This window comes from Rhinatrema bivittatum, chromosome 8, assembly GCF_901001135.1.
Source record: "Rhinatrema bivittatum chromosome 8, aRhiBiv1.1, whole genome shotgun sequence".
In the NCBI taxonomy this organism is placed as follows: Eukaryota; Metazoa; Chordata; class Amphibia; order Gymnophiona; family Rhinatrematidae; genus Rhinatrema; species Rhinatrema bivittatum.
This window is the reverse complement of record NC_042622.1, coordinates 134,214,038-134,227,446: the sequence shown is the minus strand read 5'-3', so window position 1 is coordinate 134,227,446 and position 13,409 is coordinate 134,214,038. Positions and strand designations below refer to the sequence as shown.

The window sequence follows — 13,409 nt, the reverse complement described above, 5'->3', positions numbered from 1 at the left end:
GAAGGGAAGAGGATCTGGGGATGGGGCTGGAATAGGGAGCTGAAGGGGCCTCTGCAGGAGTGGCAGAGACATAGGGGGACTGAAGATATGATAATCAGGAATGGAGGAGGGTAGAATCCAGTTTCAGAGAGGGTTTGATTCAGGAACAGGAAAGGGAGGGTGAGCAGATCAACTTTCTCACACCTTTCCTCCCAACACCAATCCCTTCTCTCAATTTCTCTCTCCTCGATCTCACTCATATACACTCCCCCTCCCTCACATATTAACTTCTCGCAACCTCTTGATGATCCCCTCACCTTGCAAGATTTCTTACCTTCTGTCAGTCTCCCCTCTTTTCACCCCTTCTGATTCCTCCTCTGCCGATCCCTCCACCTCTCCTTATCCCTGCTGTGTTTTTACCAATCCCCTGCCAGTCTGGGCTTGAAGATAGTACAGTGGCAGCAAAAAAAGACTAAACAACTGCTAGCATGGATAAATGGTGCTGTGAAAGAGTCTATCAAAGCTTAAAAGCCATCTTTTAAAAAATAAAAAGCAGTGGTTAATAAGAAAACTAGTAAACAAGGTAAGCAGTGGTAAATGTTAATAAGGAAGGCCAAGAATTTGAGCAGAAACTTGCCAAAGAGGCAAAACTAATATGTTTTCAAATTTCTTCAAAAACAAGAAGCCTGCAAGGGAGTCATTTAAAGCATTAGATGACCAAGGGCTAAAAGAGGCATTCAAGGAGAACAAGGCCATTGCAGAAAAACTAAATTAATTCATTTTGGTTTTCATTGCAGAGAATATTAGGAAAATACCCACATTGGGACCATATTTTTAAATAGGTGATTGTATAACCCATTTTTTTTTTTGTATAAAATGTGCTATTTTAAGATTGAACACTGCTGTGATTAGGTTTGCACCTACATGGGCAGTATATAAAAATTATGAAATAAACTGATACAAATCACTGTGAATCAGAAAGAGGTATGAGAACAAATTGACAAATAGTAACAAATCACTGGGGCCTGACAGTATTCACACCAGAATTCTGAAGGCCTTATATATGATCTGTAACCTATCATTAAAATCGGCCACTATCCTGGGGGACTGGAGGATAACTGATATAACACATTTTTACAAAGGAATCCAGGGGTGATTCAGGAACCTACAGACCAGTGACCCTAACATTGGCACTGGGTAAAATGGTTTAAGAATTACTATGCATATGGATAAACATGGCTTAATGGAAAAGAGTCGGCATAGATTTAGGAAAAGGATGTCTGCTTTACTACTCCTATTAGAATTCTTTTGAAGGTGCAAATAAACGTGGATAAAGGTGAGCTATCATTAACTTTTCTGGATTTTGAGAAGGCATTTAATGAAAGTGTCTCCTGAGAGACTCCTAGAGAAACTATCAGTTAAAGGATAGGAAACAGAATTGGACTAAATGGTCAGTTTTCCCAGTGGGAAGAAGTGAATAGTGGAATACCCCAAAAATCTCTACTGGACCCAGTATTGTTTAACTTATTCATTAATTATCAGGGAAAATGGAGCAATAAGTGAGATGATGAAATCTGCAGATAACACAAAATTAAAAGTAATTAAAATATAGACTGAGCAATTGCAGGAAGAATTTGGAAGATTGAGGAACTGGGCATCTAACTGTCGAATGAAATTCATTATGGACAAGTGCAAATGATGCACATAGGGAAACATAATTGCAACTACAGGTACACAATGCTGAGTTTGGTATGAGAAGTCGCCACCTAGGAAAAGGGCCTTGGAGTCATTGTGGACAATACCTTGAAATCCTCAGCTCATTGTCCAGTAGTGACCAAAAAAAGCAAGCAAAATTCAGAAAGGAATAGAGAATAAAACTGAGAATATCATATTGTCTCTGATTAGACTTAGGATGACTCCACTTGAGTACTGTGTGCAATTCTGGTAGTTCCATCTCAAAAAAACAGTAACACTAGAAAAAGTGCAGAGAAAAGCAATGAGAATGACTAAAGAAGATGGAATGCCTCACCTGTGAAGAAAGGCTAAACAGGTTAGGGAATATGAAAAAAGTTCATAAAATTATGAGTGGGATGGAAAAGTTATTTACCCTTTTATACAGTACTAGGCCTAGGGGACAGTCCATGAAAATAAAACCAATTTAAGAAAGTATTTTTTTCAGTCAGCACATAAACTGGAATTTGTTGCCAGAAGATGTGGTCAAAGTTAAGTTATAGCTGGGTTTAAAAGTTTCTGGAGGACAAATCCATTAACAAGTATTAATCAATCAAACCTGTGAATTACCATACCTTACTTCTGAGAGTGAGCAACAAGAAATAGACTTGCCCCATTAGTATCTCTTGGGTACTTCTAATGATCAGGTCTGGACACTGCTAGAGATAGGTACTGGGCTCGCTGGTCCACTGGTCTGACCAAGCATCGCAGTTCTTAAGTTCCTCTCTTCTAGCCAAGTTCAGAGCACTGCATTTTGAACCACGGTGGACACCGTAGTGCTGCATGGTTCAGAGCGTGTCACTCGGGCTCCAGGCAACAGGAGGAGGAAGATGAGGCCTGAGTCACCATGCTACTGCTTTTCTCCTCCTTTGCAGAACCCTAATCAGGTTGTGGTGGGGCAAGGAAGATATGCGCTGGCCGCTGGTGCTACTTCCAACTCATCCTAGCCCAAGTCTCTCGCAGGGACTGGGAAATTCTGTGGTAAGGGTCAGATTTATGTGAGTCTTAACATGACCGTGAAACAAGGACCCTGACTTTTTAGATACAGAGTGTCCCAGGATGGGACTATCAGAAATCCAGGACTGCTTTAAAATCTCTCTTCTTGAATTGGGTCACTTTGCATCTCTGGGAAAGGATTTGTTAAGGGACAAAGATGGGTAGAAAAGTAGAGGAGGGTTAATAAAGATGTAGATAAAGGTGAACCCGGTAGATGTAGTGTATTTGGATTTTCAGAAGGCATTTGACAAAGTTCCTCATGAGAGGATTCTAGGAAAAGTAAAAAGTCATGGGATAGGTGGCAATGTCCTTTCGTGGATTACAAACTGGTTAAAAGACAGGAAACAGAGAGTTAGGATTAAATGGACAATTTTCTCAGTGGAGGGGGGTGGGCAGTGGAGTGCTTCAGGGATCTGTACTGGGACCCGTACTGGGACTTTTCAATGTATTTATAAATGATCTGGAAAGGAATACGATGAGTGAGGTAATCACATTTGCAGATGATACAAAATTATTCAGAGTAGTTAAATCACAAGTGGATTGTGATAAATTGCAGGAGGAACTTGTAAGACTGGAAAATTGGGCTTCCAAATGGCAGATGAAATTTAATGTGGATAAGTGCAAGGAGAATCATATGGGGAAAAATAACCCTTGCTGTAGTTACATGATATTAGGTTCCATATTAGGAGCTACCATCCAGGAAAGAGATCTAGGCATCATAGTGGATAATACATTGAAATCATCGGCTCAGTGTGCTACAGCAGTCAAAAAGCAAACAATGTTAGGAATTATTAGGAAGGGAATGGGGAATAAAACTGAAAATGTCATAATGCCTCTGTATCGCTCCATGGTGAGACCACACCTTAAATATTGTGTACAATTCTGGTCTCCGCATCTCAAAAAAGATATAGTTGTGATGGAGAAGGTACAGAGAAGGGCGACCAAAATGATAGAGGATGTAACAGCTCCCTTGTGTGAGGAAAGACTAAAGAGGTTAGGTCTGTTCAGCTTGGAGAAGAGACGGCTGAGGGGGGATATGATAGAGGTGTTTAAAATCATGAGAGGTCTAGAATGGGTAAATGTGAATCGGTTATTTACTCTTTCAGATAGTAGAAAGACTAGGGGGCACTCCTTGAAGTTAGAATGGGGCACATTTAAAACTAATTGGGGAAAGTTCTTTTTCACTCAACGCACAATTAAACTCTGGAATTTGTTGCCAGAGGATGTGGTTAGTGCAGTTAGTGTAGCTGGGTTTAAAAAAGATTTGGATAAGTTCTGGGAGGAGAATTCCATTATCTGCTATTAATCAAGTTGACTTAGAAAATAGCCAGTGCTATTACTAGCATCAGTAGCATGGGATATACTTAGTGTTTGGGTACTTGCCAGGTTCTTGTGGCCTTGTTTGGCCTCTGTTGGAAACAGATGCTGGGCTTGATGGCAATTTCTTATAATACAGAGATGGATTCTTTTTGTAAAGATTAAACGTTTGGTGGTGAACGGAAAGCTAGGGGTGGTAGATAGGTGAGATTGTTGGTGGAAGGAATATGTTTAGAGTAATTTTACTCTAAACATGGAGGAGAAACTGCTGGTTGGTGAAAAAATATGACATAAAATAGGAGGAAGATAGCAGCATTTCCAAGGAAGAATAAAGAAGAGAATTGAGCAACAATAATAAATATTAATTGAATTGCAGGAACACGATTGTAATGAGCTTTATGCTCTAGCTCTTGAGAAGTTCATAGACTGCCACCTCTGAGGAGGATGGACCAAAAGTATGCCTGGACTGCATGTAAGCCTCTAAATTGGAGAGGGAACAAGTAAGGTTAGGTAAACGAAGGTGCAGGAAGATAAGAGACATATTGGCAGAGGAAAGTATTAAATTCACAGCCTCCTTAAGTTCAAATGCTAGCTTACCCTACCTCTGAAAATCTGAAGGATGTTGAGCTACAGAGGGCGGGAGGAGTAGTACAAGGAGTAACGGCAGGAGATGGAAAGCAAATGGTCCTCAGAAGCAATCGAGATAGTTGTGTGGCTTAAAAGTTATGAATATGCAGTCAAGCAAAGCTTTTACATCATTACTTGCTTAGAAACCATGCCATCTAGTCAATGTAAAAATACCCCCTAACTAATGTGTATTAAAACACACCTAAACTTTTCAGGCTCTTACTACTTATCCTTTGAGTGTGAAATATGCCCTTAGGCTACATTTATCAGTGGTTCTCTCCCATGGGGAAAACATCTTTAATTAGCGTTTTGATGTAGGTTCTGCCAGAATGACTCTTTTTACTTTCAAAATTGGGTAAGATGGCATTTGTTAAGATTTTATTTTTTTTGCAGTATCATGTTGAGTGGAAAGGGTGGCAACCTCACAGATTACAAAAAACGACTTTTTTGGGAGATCTTAATTTAATGAATCAGAATAAATAAATCATTATGGGGCAGCCCAGTGAAATGTTGAGAGGTTTTATTTTGAATAACATGCAGGACAGCATATGCAATTATAATATTCAGAATGTGTCGTCTTTGTTAGAGTATAAATCATCAGTGTGTGCTTTGGAAACGTTCTAGTAATCTGCTCTCTGGCTGCACTGCATTCTTCTGAATGTATGCCACTTGTTCCCTTCTCATAAAAACAGCTGAATTGCTTTAAAGATGCTTTATAAACAAATTATACAAAGGCATGTTTGTTTTGTTTGCTACTCCCAAGAGAGGATGTTTTATCCTTGATTATTTCTCCAATTTTTTCTGTGTGGCTAAATCAGGCTTTCCTGTTTTGCTGGTTTCCTGCTCTTACTGACTTCAGATTTGGGTTTGGTGTCAGCCAAGTTGATGTGCAGCATGCAGTTACTATACAGATCAGAGAGTAGTGTTCTATACCTTTTTTCTTTTGTTGTGCCTCATAAAACTATTTGTCAGTGAAACCTTTTTCTTCTCCTCCTGTTCTTTCCTTTCAAGACTTGGAAGCAGCTCTCGAGATTACAGCGCAGTGTGATCCTCTTCCTCTTTGCTCTCCTGGCAGTCTCAGCTGTGCTTTCCTACTCCAGTTTGGGGGAGCACTTGAAAGGTACGATTTAAACCTGCTCAGTAACACACAGTGTAACATTTGCTCTTTAATTTGTACGCTTGTAAAGTAAACTTCTTCCTCTTCATCCTGCCAGACCAGTGAAGCCTACGGAATTCTCCCTCCTACCAGCAGATGGGAGTAGAGTGCGAGACTTTTTCCTGTGACATCACCCGTGTATAGGCTGGCCCAGAAGAGAGGACATCCATAGTCTCTGCCTCCAGCAGCTGTTGAAGGACATCCTGGACTGTTGCTGTCCAGCAGATGATTAGGGGCTTCAGGACAACAGTCTTCCTTAAGGTCACTTTCCCTGGAAGCCAGGGCTAGAAGTTAGGCAACCCCCATGGGACAATAGCCTCAATAGGTCTGTTCTTGCCTCCCCAGGGAAACCAGGTATACAGGTCTTCTGGTATTCCCAAGGAAGCACTGAAGGTACAAAAAAGAGGAACCCGGTCTAAAGCGTGCACAGATCCAGCAGATATGGAGAAAGGAAGGAAGTGTGCTAAATGTTGAGCCAGACACATACCGAGCCTTGCGGGATCCTTCTGCCATAACTACAATAACAAGAATCAGCTGCCTTCGGGGTAGGGAAGCAGGGTGGAGGGAGTGAGTAGCGTAGCAAGTGGGTCTTTCCTGCCGTTGCTTGTACCGGCCTCAGGATGCTCATGGCTTTCCTGCAGTGAGAGAGGGAGGGCAGGCTCAGCAAAGTAGCAGCAGAAGTTAGGATCCCAGTAGCAGGAAGAAGAGGTGGAATTTTGTATGGAATTCATTCTAGCAATGTATCAATCATATTGTCAGATGGCCAGATGGTGGGGTAAGCAGGAAGGGGCAGGCTTGCCTACGAAGAAGGCCCAGACAGCATGGGAAGAGTGGAGATCTGGTAAGGAAGCACCAGCAGGGTAGGAGAAGGATGAGGAGGCTTCATCTCAGGAGGAGAATGGAGAGGTAAATGATTCAGCAGTACTTCTTTTTAGGTCCAAGGATCTGGAGCCACTTATTTCAAAGGTGTCTCAGGTAGTGAGTCTAAAGGAAGAGCAAGCCAAGGAACCCAGGATGAAATCTTATCCTTACAGGGATCAAGAAGCCAGGACCTTTCCTGTTCACTTAGCAATCCAAGACATGCTAACAGCAGAGTAGGAGGTCCCAGAATCTTGGCTCAGGAGCAGTAGGACTATGCAGAGGCTATATCTAGTGGAACAGCAAGACAAAGACTGATTATTAAACCTTCCAAGTGTCAATGCGGCTATATCAGCAGTAGCCAAGAAAACCACCATTCCGCTGAGGGAGGAGTGGCTCTGAAAAACTCCCATGATAGAAAGTAGAGATTCCTAAAGAAAGCGTTCGAGCTATGTGTCAAGGAATTGGTCATCTGGGTGCAGAAAGACCCTCGAGCCAGAGGAAACAGGCTCCATGAGGAGCACTGCGGATTTCAGCCTAGTTGATTAAGTGGCCGCATTTGTGGCAGAAACTATGTATGACCTGATAAGGGTACCAGCCAAGCAAGCTGTGACCAAGGTCATGGCAAGGCGCCTGCTATGGTTAAAAAAAACTGGACAGCAGATGTGGCCTCTAAGACTAAGTTAGGAAAGCTACCATTTAAAGGTGGGCTTTTTTTTTTGAGAACAATTGGAAAGACTAGTGAAGGCCCTGTGGGGAACAAAATCCAAGAGGATACTTGGAGAGGCCCAGAAGATTTTACAGGGGAGGAACCTGGAGACAGTGGCCCGAAGGATTACAGACAGCCCAGGGCTGGTAAAGGACCAGATGTCCACGCAGGAGAAGCAGTCCTTTTGGGAAAACAAGCAGTTCACAAGGGAAGGGAATGACATAAGCCTGTCTAATGGGAATGCCACATGACGACACAGGGCAAGCCCACTCCACGTTATCTCCGATAGGGGGCAGATTGCTGGAATTTTATCAAGAGTGGGCCAAAGTCATGGAGGACTAATGGGTCCTAGATATAATTCAGAAAGTTTATCAACCGGAGCTGAAGTTCCCCCTAAAAGAGGCCTTCATTATGTCACCATGCAAAGCAAGCAAAAAAGCGGCATTGCTTCAAACTCTGGAGAGATTAATTCAGCTATGGGCAATAGTGCTGGTACCAGACGAAGAGAAGGGAGCAAGAAAATATTCCATCTATTTTATAGTACCAAAGAAGGAAGGAAACTACAGGCCAGTCCTACATCTAAAAGTAGTGAACAGAGCCCTGATTATCTCTCATTTTCAGGTGGAGTCGCTGGTGACAGTAAAAGCAGCAGTACAAAAAGGAGAATTCCTATTATCCCTAGACATCTCAGAAGCACATCTACATATTCGTATCAGGAAGGAGTTTCAACACTACATGCACTTTGTAATTGTAGGAGAGCACTTTCAGTTCAGAGCACTGCCCTTTGGGCTAACAGCGCCTTCAGAAAAGTGATGGTAGCAATGGCAGCTTTTTTGCGCAAAGAAAGGGGTCAGGGTACACCCATTTCTGGACAACTGGTTGATAGGGCAGATTCAGTCCAACGGGTGCCTGGCTATGGAGTAGTGATACAGGTATTAAAAAAGGTGAGGATGCATAGCGGACAGAGCAAAGAGTCAGACCCAACCAACACAAACTCTAATCTATTTGGGAGTACACTTTGTCACAAAGATAGGAAGGGTGCATCTCACAGAGAAGAGGATGATGAAGATCCAAGAGCTTTGCTGAAGATTGCATACCCATTTGCCTGGAGGTATCTATAAGTGCTTGGTTCAATGGTGGCAGCAATTGGAATAGTTCCATAGGCAAGAACACACATCGGCCTTTGCAAGCTTTACTGCTGGAGAAGTAGTTCCCGCAAAGATTCAGTTGACATACCAGAGCAAAAGGAACTTACAGGGGTGGCTATCTTCGAGCAATTTGACCAGAGGACCCAGCCTGCAGGCCCCACTATGGACAATTGACAATGGATGGCAGTTGTCTAGGGTGGGGAGCACACTATCAGAGACAGATAGTCAGGGAATTTGGTCACCGCAGGGAACAGCATGCTTCATTAACTTATTGGAATTAAGAGCAATCGGACTAGTGCCGAGACACTTTCAGGCAGGACAGGGCAGTGCAGGTGCATTCAGACAATGCCACAATAGTAGTATATATAAACAAGCAAGGAAGAACAAAGAGTCAGGCCTTGGCAAGGGAAGCAACCTTAATGGCAACAGTTGAATGGGAGTTTCTAGATATTTCGGTAGTCCACGTAGAAGTTGTAGGCAACATTCAGGCAGACCTTCTCAGCTGTCAGATGCTAGATCCAGGGGAATGGGAGATAGCGGAAGAAGCATTCAACCTAGTGGTGAGGTCTTGTGGGGTCCCCCCAGTGGGACTTGATGTCCGCAAGAAAAAATGTCAAGGCAGCAAGGTTCTTCAGTCAGGAACGAATTGGAGTCCAAGAGTATAGATGCATTCTCGTATTGTTGACTAGCAGACGAGATGCTGTATGTGTTTCTTCCCTGGCCAATGATAGGCAGTGTGATCAGCAGAATATCTTACTATCTGGGGCTGGTGATATTAATGGCTCCACACTCGCCAAGGAGGCCATGGTATGCGAACTTAGTAGGAATGACAGTAACAGAGCCCATCAGCTTCAGAGGGGTGCCAGCACATCTGAGACAAGAACCAGTGGTTATGGAGAACCCACACAAGTTCTCGCATATGGCCTGGCTTTTGACAATGACACTGGAAGCAGTGGACTCAAGAAAAATTTCAGAGTTGCAAGCTCTGTCATGTAGAGACCCATACATGTCGTCTTCTGAGGAGAAGGTGACAGTTGGACCAAAAGTCGTATCAGAATTTCATCTTAAACCCTGGCAATGTAATGGTCTGGTTGTAAAAAAAAAAAAAAGTGTGTAGTGAAATGCAGAGATATGAGATTCTTGGACATCCACAGGACCCTCCGGAGATATTTGGAAGTGACCAACAAATTAAAAAAAATCAGCCAGACTATTTGTAGGACAGAAGAAGGGAGAGGCGCATTCAAGGCATCAGTCACCAGATTGATGAAGGAGACTATACTATAGTAACATAATACACATGGGGCAATTAATAACCCAATATCCCCTTACCAATAATCCATACCAAATACTGAGAATATTACATACTTTTCAAGTGATATACAATCTTTATTGATTCCTATAAGAATACCTCACTCTATCTAGACAGTAAAATCTAACTATACCACATACATACTCATTCATACCAAGCTAAAAACATGTTAAAATATAATTTCTCCAAACATTGTGACCCAAAAATATATTTTAACAAAAAATTGTTAAATATATGAGGCTTTTATCACTTCATCTTCATTGCGATATATTCATCAATGTCACTGTTCCGTTGTTCCTTTATTCAGTCACTATTACATTGTCCGACAAAAGATCTTTGTTTCTCCCCTCTCATGGGGCTTCCTCAGGAACTTATTCCATAAAGTGACTCCTCACTCCATAAGATACTGAATATCAATATCTATATTATCAGACTTCAATACTACATTTACATCCACTTTATATCACGTATCAAGGTAACAATCTCCCAATTGCCGAAAACTCATTCCAAAACCTTTCTTCATGAACGTGCCAAAAAGCACAATACAGTTTAACGGAACTGACGTCCTCACCGACGTAGATCACATGTTACAACGTCATCGTTGTATATCACTTGAAAAGTATGTAATATTCTCAGTATTTGGTATGGTATACTATAGTAACAGCATACATAATGAGGAGGAAACCAGTGCTGGTAAGCCTAAGAGTGCATTCCATGTGAGCGCAGGCAACATTTAGGGTGGAATATAGGACAATGGCACCAATAGAACATATGTAAGGCAGCTACCTGAGCATTGATACATACGTTCACAAAACAATATAGATTGCATCTCCACGAGAGAAGGGAAACAGTTTGCCATGAGAGGGAGGCAGCTCTGGGTATCTTTCACCTGGGATAGGTACAGCTTTAGTACATCCCATAAGTTTCACTAGCCTGGCAGGGCGAAGAGGAAGGTATATTAGATCTTACCTGCTAATTATCATTCCTTGAGTCCTGACAGACCAGTCTAGATCCCATCCAAAAGTAGAGAGGGTAAAAGAATGACTAGCAGGCATTTATACAGGACAGACAGGCAGGAAAATGGATCTCCATGAGGTGTGGTGTTTTTTCTTTTTCTTTTAGTGAGATTTGTGTTTTTTGGGTGTCTGGCTAGATTTTCTTCTATTTTGTATTGATTCACATAAGGCACCTCCTTTAAACAGGAGGTGCCTTATGTGATAGATAAATAGAGAACATAAGAACATGCCATACTGGGTCAGACCAAGGGTCCATCAAGCCCAGCATCCTGTTTCCAACAATGGCCAATCCAGGCCATAAGAACCTGGCAAGTACCCAAAAACTAAGCCTATTCCATGTTACTGTTGCTAGTAATAGCACTGGCTATTTTCTAAATCAATTTAATTGATAGCAGGTAATGGACTTCTCCAAGAACTTATCCAATCCTTTTTTAAACACAGCTACACTAACTGCACTAACCACATCCTCTGGCAACAAATTCCAAGTTTAATTGTGCATTGAGTGAAAAAGAACTTTCTCCGATTAGTTTTAAATGTGCCACATGCTAACTTCATGTAGTGTCCCCTAGTCTTTCTATTATCCGAAAGAGTAAATAACCGATTCACATCTACCCGTTCTAGACCTCTCATAATTTTAAACACCTCTATCATATCCCCCCTCAGCCGTCTCTTCTCCAGGCTGAAAAGTCCTAACCTCTTTAGTCTTTCCTCACACAGGGGAGCTGTTCCATCCCCTTTATCATTTTGATTGCCCTTCTCTGTACCTTCTCCATCACAACTTTTTTGAGATGCGGCGACCAGAATTGTACACAGTATTCAAGGTGTGGTCTCACCATGGAGCGATACAGAGGCATTATGACATTTTCTGTTTTATTCACCATTCCCTTTCTAATAATTCCCAAAATTCTGTTTGCTTTTTTGATTGCCGTAGCACACTGAACTGATGATTTCAATGTGTTATCCACTATGACGCCTAGATCTCTTTCTTGGGTGGTAGCTACTAATATGGAACCTAACATTGTGTAACTATAGCAAGGGTTATTTTTCCCTATATGCATCACCTTGCACTTATCCACATTAAATTTCATCTGCCATTTGGATGCCCAATTCTCCAGTCTCACAAGGTCTTCCTGCAATTTAACACAATCTGCTTGTGATTTAACTACTCTGAACAATTTTGTATCATCTGCAAATGTGATTACCTCACTCATCGTATTTCTTTCCATTAAATTGTCCATTTAATTCTACTCTCTGTTTCCTGTCTTTTAGCCAGTTTGTAATCCACGAAAAGACATTGCCATCTATCCCATGACTTTTTACTTTTCCTAGAAGCCTCTCTTGAGGAACTTTGTCAAACACCTTCTGAAAATCCAAATACACTACATCTACACTACATCTACCTTTATCCACATGATTATTAACGCCTTCAAAAAAAAGTGAAGCAGATTTGTGAGGCAAGACTTGCCTTGGGTAAAACCATGCTGACTTTGTTCCATTAAACCATGTCTTTCTATATGTTCTGTGATTTTGATATTTAGAACACTTTCCACTATTTTTCCTGGTACTGAAGTCAGGCTAATTGGTCTGTAGTTTCCTGGATCGCCACTGGAGCCCTTTTTAAATATTGGGATTACATTAGCCACCCTCCAGTCTTCAGGTACAATGGATGATTTTAATGATAGATTACAAATTTTTACTAATAGGTCTGAAATTTCATTTTTTAGTTCCTTCAGAACCCTGGGGTGTATACCATTCAGTCCAGGTGATTTACTACTCTTCAGTTTGTCAATCAGGCCTACCACATCTTCTAGGTTCACCGTGATTTGGTTCAGTCCATCTGAATCATTACCCATGAAAACCTTCTCTGGAACAGGTATCTCCCCAACATACTCTTCAGTAAACACCGAAGCAAAGAAATCATTTAATCTTTCCGCGATGGGCTTATCTTCTCTAAGTGCCCCTTTAACCCCTCGATCATCTAACGGTCCAACTGACTCCCTCACAGGCTTTCTGCTTTGGATATATTTTAAAAAGTTTTTACTGTGAGTTTTTGCCTCTACGGCCAACTTCTTTTCAAATTCTCTCTTAGCCTGTCTTATCAATGTCTTACATTTAACTTGCCGACGCTTATGCATTATCCTATTTTCTTCTGTTGGATTCTTCTTCCAATTTTTGAATGAAGATCTTTTGGCAAAAATAGCTTCTTTCACCTCACCTTTTAACCATGCCAGTAATCGTTTTGCCTTCCTTCCACCTTTCTTAATGTGTGGAATACATCTGGATTGTGCTTCTAGGATGGTATTTTTTAACAATGACCACGCCTCTTGCACATTTTTTACCTTTGTAGAGTTCAGAAGACCATGAGGAAGTGCATACTGGGGAAGAAAATTGGGGAAACGGCTGATGATGCTCCCTGTGAGACGGGAAAGTTATTTTTCTTGTGAACTATATTTTAAGGGTTCTTGGGGAAGCAAAAAGAAAATATGAAGGAGAATAAGAAGAGAATAGAGGGAAACGGTGAAAGAAGCAAGCTTTGGCAAAAGACTACTGACATCCTCCCTGC

General features: G+C 41.6%; 1 protein-coding gene across 1 annotated transcript in view; it reads left to right on the top strand.

Moving 5' to 3' along the window:
* Positions 1 to 13,409, top strand: part of MAN1B1 (mannosidase alpha class 1B member 1) — a 93,517-nt gene that overhangs the window by 1,526 nt on the left and 78,582 nt on the right. The window contains exon 2 of the mRNA XM_029614229.1: positions 5,662 to 5,770. Coding sequence (XP_029470089.1) covers positions 5,662 to 5,770 — 109 coding nt within the window. The remainder of the gene's footprint in view (positions 1 to 5,661; positions 5,771 to 13,409) is intronic.